The sequence below is a fragment of the Anopheles ziemanni genome, chromosome X, assembly GCF_943734765.1.
Source record: "Anopheles ziemanni chromosome X, idAnoZiCoDA_A2_x.2, whole genome shotgun sequence".
Taxonomy (NCBI): Eukaryota; Metazoa; Arthropoda; class Insecta; order Diptera; family Culicidae; genus Anopheles; species Anopheles ziemanni.
The window spans coordinates 211,311-218,323 of NC_080707.1; the positions used below are offsets into that span (position 1 = coordinate 211,311).

Genomic DNA, 7,013 nt, shown 5'->3' on the forward strand with positions numbered 1-7,013 from the left:
AACGAGACGTCGGGGACGACGTTCGGTTCGGTGATCGCGTTTTTCCTTTTTATAAAGCGACAAGCGCCAAGCGCTTCGAGCCTATTCTTATCCATATTTTGCCACTACGCGAAGGAAATATACAAACGACTAACACGTGGAGCTATCCGTAAACATTCGCATCCAAGACTAGTGAGAGAACGAAAAGTTTGAACAGGATTCCAAAAATATAAAGTGCGCAAAACTTCAACCACAAAGCGAATGTACTAGGCGAATAGAAAAATTATTAGAAAGCAAATTACGAAACGAAACGGTTTTAAAACGAAACGGAAAGCAACTTGACGGCTGAGTGTACTGATAGGAGCAGAAATAGAGAGACAGAGAAAGTGGAGAATAAAAAAACTCATCAAGTAGAAGGTTCTGACTAGCAACAGCAGCAGCATCAACAAATTAAGCAACAGAGAATCCATCCATCTTTAAGATTAGCAACACCGAAAAGCACGGCAGTATAGACAGCAAGATGATCTCGAACGGGTTAGAAACCGTACAGCAGAACGGCCGGTCCGGATCGATCGGCAGCGGGCAGGAGGACAGCAAGACGAATCTGATCGTCAACTATCTGCCGCAGACGATGACCCAGGAGGAGGTGAAGTCACTGTTCTCCAGCATCGGGGATGTCGAAAGCTGCAAGCTCATCCGTGACAAGGTCACTGGTAGGTAGTCCTCGCTGAAAGCATTCTCGGAATCCAGCGAGGTTTCGTACTGACTAACACCATCTCCATCGTCTTTCCATCAAATTTGCAGGCCAGAGTCTCGGGTACGGCTTCGTCAACTACCACCGACCGGAGGACGCCGAGAAGGCGATCAATACGTTTAACGGACTGCGGCTACAGAACAAAACGATCAAGGTATCATTCGCGCGACCCAGCTCGGACGCGATCAAGGGCGCAAACCTGTACGTGTCCGGGCTGTCAAAGAGCATGACCCAGCAGGACCTGGAGAACCTGTTCAACGCTTACGGGCAGATCATCACCTCCCGCATTCTATGTGATAACATTACCGGCCTATCGAAGGGCGTCGGCTTCATCCGGTTCGATCAGCGCTCCGAGGCGGAGCGAGCGATCCAGCAGCTGAACGGCACCACGCCGAAAGGCGCGTCCGAGCCGATTACGGTGAAGTTTGCCAACAATCCTAGCAATAACATCAACAAGGCGATTCCACCGCTAGCGGCGTACCTGACGCCGACGCCGAACCTGCGACGCTTCCCACCGGGTCCGATCCATCCGCTGAGCGGCCGTTTCAGGTGAGCATCTGCCGTATGGCATAGGAATATTTCACGTAAAGCCCTCGAGTGGAGCTAACTCGATGCATGTACCTGTTGATTGAAGCGAGTGGACTACATGTGCATCATACACACACACTTTCATATCGATCAACCCGAAGAGACTAAAAACTCTGGTGAGCCAGAGTGTTGGTTATTAGCGTCACCAATCAAACTTAGCCTACAATCTGATACTGTGCATCATCGATCAACCGAGACGGTGTCAACCTGCTCTGTGAAGCTTGTTAGATGCACCAAAACGTGTAATGACTCAACGGAAGGAGTTTATCTCCGATTCTTCAGATTTTCGTGCATAAACGACACCATACTATTTCCCTAGATAACGTTTGCACTCTCTGTTCTTATTTCCGAACCTCGACTCGGGTGCAGCCTGCCATCAAACTTCAGCCGCTATTCTCCACTGACCGGCGACCTGGGCAGCTCAGTATTATCCGCCAATGCAATCAACGGCTCCGGCTGGTGCATCTTCGTGTACAACCTCGCGCCGGAGACGGAGGAGAATGTCCTATGGCAGTTATTCGGTCCGTTCGGGGCCGTCCAGAGCGTCAAAGTGATCAAGGATCTGCAGACCAACAAGTGCAAAGGGTTCGGCTTCGTCACAATGACCAACTACGACGAGGCGGTCGTCGCCGTCCAGTCGTTGAACGGCTACACGCTCGGCAACCGCGTCCTGCAGGTTAGCTTCAAGACCAACAACACCAAGTCGAAGGCCAATTAAAAATGGGAAAAATTTTAAGTTTTCTTTACGTTCGTTCGGAATTTCCATCCTCACCCGGGAATTGAAACAGCGAGAAACGCAAAAGATAAGGAAGGAAGAGTAGAAGAGAGGAAGAAAGAGTAGAATGAGAAACCGAGAAGGAGCGAAGAAAAGAGTTGGGGATTAGGTTGAGTTAGGATTTGGTATTCCGTTCGTCACCGTCATTCTCTGTTTGTCCCCCATTTCCATCTTCAAGATTCCTGCTTTGTGCATTCATTTTGCATTGCCAGGCCGTGTGTGCTTAAGTTAGTATCGGAAGAAATTGAAGTAGAATTACCTTACTTTATCGCTGAGAATAAGAACCGCGAGCAGCCGACAGAGGCGATACTCCGGAGCAGCAAATGATGCGCACAGATATTAATACGCACAACCCTGGAACCACGAACCAGGAACCCCATCGGAGTGGACAAGGAAGCTAACTAAGTAGCTTGGGATATCTGAGACATGTTTGGCTCATTGAAAACCAATGCAACACGATACCACGCCAACCAGCTATCGATTGTTTTGAACGGGTAAAACTTTGTGCAATATGTCCATAGAAAGCGAGCGAAAGGAATGAAACATCATTACATTAAACTAGGTATTTGTACAAGGACTTACGTGTGCTAATCAGGACGTCGGGGGCGTTTGTTCTTTTCGCTATGCGAGTACCTTCTCTGACTACCCAACGAGGTTTTCCATTCGTACTCGTACATGGTGTCAGACATCCCTGCGGCACCTGGCGTTCCGCATATCTCACCTCAGAAAAACCAAGGACCGTTTTTCCACCAGACACCTAGTGAAATTGAAACATAATTAGAGTCAAATTTGCCCGCGAAAATAATGAAAAGAAAAGCAAAACCAAAACGCTCAACTACGCAATGTAAAGAAAATATATTAAATGTAAAGATAATTTAGAAAACGATGAACAACTAAAGCCGGCGTCGTGGCAGGAAAGGGATAGATAAAATGGAGAAAAAAGAGAAGATACGAACGAGAAAAGATCAAAAAAGACGTACGCTTGCAAAAATCTGTTTTAGCTAGGTGAGGCTGCAATTAGAAACAATCTTGGCTGTAAAAGGCTGCTCTAGGTAAATATCGCGGGGAGGAAGAAAGAGTGAAGTGGCGGAGATGAGAAGAAACGGGGTGCAGTTTAGAACAATATGTGTGTATGTGCAATAACAAACGACGTCAAAACAATGCACGCGTAAAAACGGGGCGTAAATTCGAGGATGACTGTGAATTTATATTATATAACTTAGTCAAATCCAAAAAAGCAAGTATCGGTGGAAAAACTGGTGCCTACCGTCCGGTCCGTCGTGGGTTTGTGAGACCTGGAAACGCCGGAGGTCCGTTAGTTGGATGACTGGCAGGCGAGACAGTAGAAAGCCCCTCACCCCAGAGCTAATGCAAGGGTGAGAGAGTACAACGTGAGAATGTCCTTATTTAGTCGACTAACATTTATTTAAACTCCCACGCGTCGAGTCTTATTTATTGTACCTATATTCATTAGTAAGCAAATATCTCCCTATATTTATTATCGCAATGATTGATATTAGTATCATTACTCATAACTGTACACGACCCTCGGTTTTCTCGGGGCAGGCGCAGGGTATTGGTTCAAACTTGGGCCCTCGAGCGAGTTCCTTTACTATTGACGATGGGCCACAGAACACAGTAGAGCGTGTTGAACTAATCGTGCGGCTAAAAAAAGAGGTTCGTTCCACGTAATTTCTTTCCATTTCAACTATTTTATTCTTATTACTCGAATAATTGTATCATATTCTCCCTTCTATTCATATGCTAAAGCAAAAAGGAACACAAAAAAGCAAACATGAAAAAAAAACATTATGCATAGTAATTTTTAAATGGCTCCCCTACGTAAACGAAACGAAAAAGTGGGGTTTTTTTACTCCTACAAACTATATGTACTTAATATACTGTTGCTGAAAGTCCGATTGGATGCAAAACACACAAATGCCAGCTAAAAATTCTTCGGCAAAAACAGAATCAGTATCGACTTAACAAATCGATGCAACTCCAACCAAGGGGGAGGACTAAGGAGCTTCACCTTCGGCAGGGTCCGCGGCTCTCTCAGGAGATTAAAATATTAAATTAGATTAAAATTAAATGTTTACTAATTTAGACCTATGTTATTCCTAGCATGAAAGGTATGCAACAACAGAACAGGGCGACAAAGAGATATAACAGGCAAACAAATCTGACGGGAAAGAAGAGAACAACGCAAATCGAAAACAAATAAAAGGTGTAATCTAAATTCGCAAAACTTAAAGCGTATTAAGCGCTTAAGTAAGATTTCTCACCGTTTAGGCGCAACTAGTCAAAAAAGCAAGCTTTCCAAAAAACAAGCCTGAATGGAAATGTGGGAGCGACATTCAGTGATTTCACTAAAAATGTAATGTCTACAATGTATGGATTTAGTTTCTTTTTCCTTTTACCGGACCGTGGAAAACTCAGTAGGAACTCGGTAATGCGTTCTAAACTTGACAACTTTTAGAAATTGAATGCACAAATTATTAATTTAAACGCGGAGGCTGAGTGGAGAAGAACAAAAACAAAAACAGCTGCAATTACCATCACTTAGGTAAGAACAGGAGAGGAAAAAGATGGGAAAGACGAAGAAAACGAAAACGGAAAGGGTGGAGAATATATCTTGTAGTAAAATTTTATTCTGTAAATTTTCACTTTTTCAATGTTTTTTGTCTTCTTTGTCCATCGGTGGATTTTTTCGCTGAAGAAAACGATATGATGAACTAAAAAAAGAAGATCAGACCTTTAATTAATATTTAGCCGAACTAAGTTTAATAAATGAAATCTAATTGTGCTTAAACTAACCAATTCAATCAATTTAACCTATATTTGAGAATATACGAATAAAATGTATTTTATTTCTCTAACAGTCATGGAATTATGCACGTCACGTAAAAACCACTGTGCGTGTTTTGCGTGAATGTAGTTTATATGCCCAACAATATAAGGAACATTGAAGTGCGCCGACATAACGTGGATGTGAAATGAAATCACTGTGAGATAAATCAAGAATTGCTTTACTTTACTTCATCATTATATAAATTGATAAACTATATTGAGCATCCATAAAAGCAACCCCACGCGGATTGCGAAAAAGGAATATTTAGTCGTAGGATAAGTTATAATTTTGTTCCACGATGCAATGGATTCTACTAAGCAATTGAGTTGGAGCATGAAATTATATATTAAAACAAACAAAGCAGAACATGATGCGTTTGGGTTCGCAAAGACTTGGTTATGGAAGGGCAAAAACACGACCAAACCAAGCAGCAAACAGGCAAAGAGAAACGAGTAAACAAAGTATTAAGAATTGCACACGTACACACAAACACACATACACAAAACCTTATACAGCCAGCTTGTAAAAAATAAAAAAATAAACAAATAGAAGTGAACTGTGAGCAAACGTAAACGAAAGCACAAAATAAGACAAAAACACAACAACTGACGGTGGAAAAGGTTTGTCTATTCTCATGAAAACTGATTTCTACCATTTTAGTAAAAATTCTTACCTATTTAGACTATTAAAGTATGTCGGTATCCCTATATTGATTTACGTACCCATACGTAGGTATATTGATATAAATATATCTGCATACAGGAACTATTTATTTAGAAGTATACATCAATGTTTATCATGAGCAAATTTAACGATGAAAGCAAGAAGAAAGCTGGCATTAAATTAACAAATTCTAGTCTCTTTTGCGATGAGCAGGGAATCCGAAAGGATTTTACTTTTTAGAGAAGTTTCATTTTCGAGCTTCTGAAGTTCTATTGCATAGCCTATTGATGTCTAGAGCAGAGAAGAACACAGTTTTGCTATCACATTTGCATACCAACACACACAAACACTCACTGATACAAATGCGCTTGCACCCACAGGTATATGCACTCACTCACACACATACACACACACACACACACACAATCATGAAAATGTTATATTGGAAAAAATGCATATAATTTAACTTAAATATCAATACGTTTATGTAAACTAAGGTATTATCCCATTACTAGTTGTTTAAATGCTTCGCTGTATCTGCACTGACGTTAAAATTTAAACAACAACCAAAAGGATCAACTGCACAGTTCAGTACATTTTCCCCGTCGAATACACTTCACAGCATATTAAGATTGGAAGTAATAGAAAAAAACGCAAAGGTCGTAAAAAACACTTTCCACTCCATAACGTCCCTCACCAATCAAAGTCTGTTCTTTATTTGTTTGCATCTGAAGGGAGAAACAATGAAAACGCCTATGAAAAAAACAAATTATATAATCCTACACACTACCAACCGATTGTTTATTAGGCAATGGACAAGGAAAAACATTCAAATTTAAACCTTCTAAAATGAAAAACACGCAATCACGAATACAAACCAAATAATGCAAAAAATTCATGCATCGGTTTAATAGATAGCAGGAATCCCATTAAAATCCCCAGCAGAGCAGGGAAAGGAAAATCTTTCTTACAGTTAATTTCAAATATCTCCACCGCAGAAAAAATACAGCAGGAAAATAAGCGAGCGAAAAAATTAGAAAACTCAACCAGCAAAACAACAGAGCTAAACGGAATGGAACAAAGAAAACGTGCAATAGGAGCTAGGTTCAATCGAAGGGGCATTCGAAATATACACAAAATTGAAGAAACCAAACACGGAAGAATTTCTTTTCCTTTACAGTTCAATTGATTTTGTTTTAAATTCTATATTTTAGACTTCCAAAACAACCAAAAAGAAAATAACCATTTGATCAGAAAGAAAATTTCCCGCAGATCGTTTCATCAAACGAATTGATTTGTTTTAGTTTTCTGCTCCAATTGGGTGTCGGCTTTTTTCATTTTGTTTGTGTTTTTGATTCGCTTTATGATTTTTTGTCGTTTCCAGTGACTTGGTATTGGTGGAA

At 41.1% G+C, this 7,013-nt stretch overlaps 1 protein-coding gene across 1 annotated transcript; it reads left to right on the forward strand.

Annotated features, from left to right (window-relative positions):
- The first annotated feature begins 499 nt into the window (after positions 1-499).
- LOC131290419 (ELAV-like protein 2) lies at positions 500-2,039 on the forward strand. Its single transcript, XM_058319572.1, has 3 exons — positions 500-692; positions 784-1,282; positions 1,691-2,039. The coding sequence occupies exons 1-3, from the start codon at positions 500-502 to the stop codon at positions 2,037-2,039; spliced, it is 1,041 nt and encodes a 346-aa protein (XP_058175555.1).
- Positions 2,040-7,013: the final 4,974 nt, after the last annotated feature.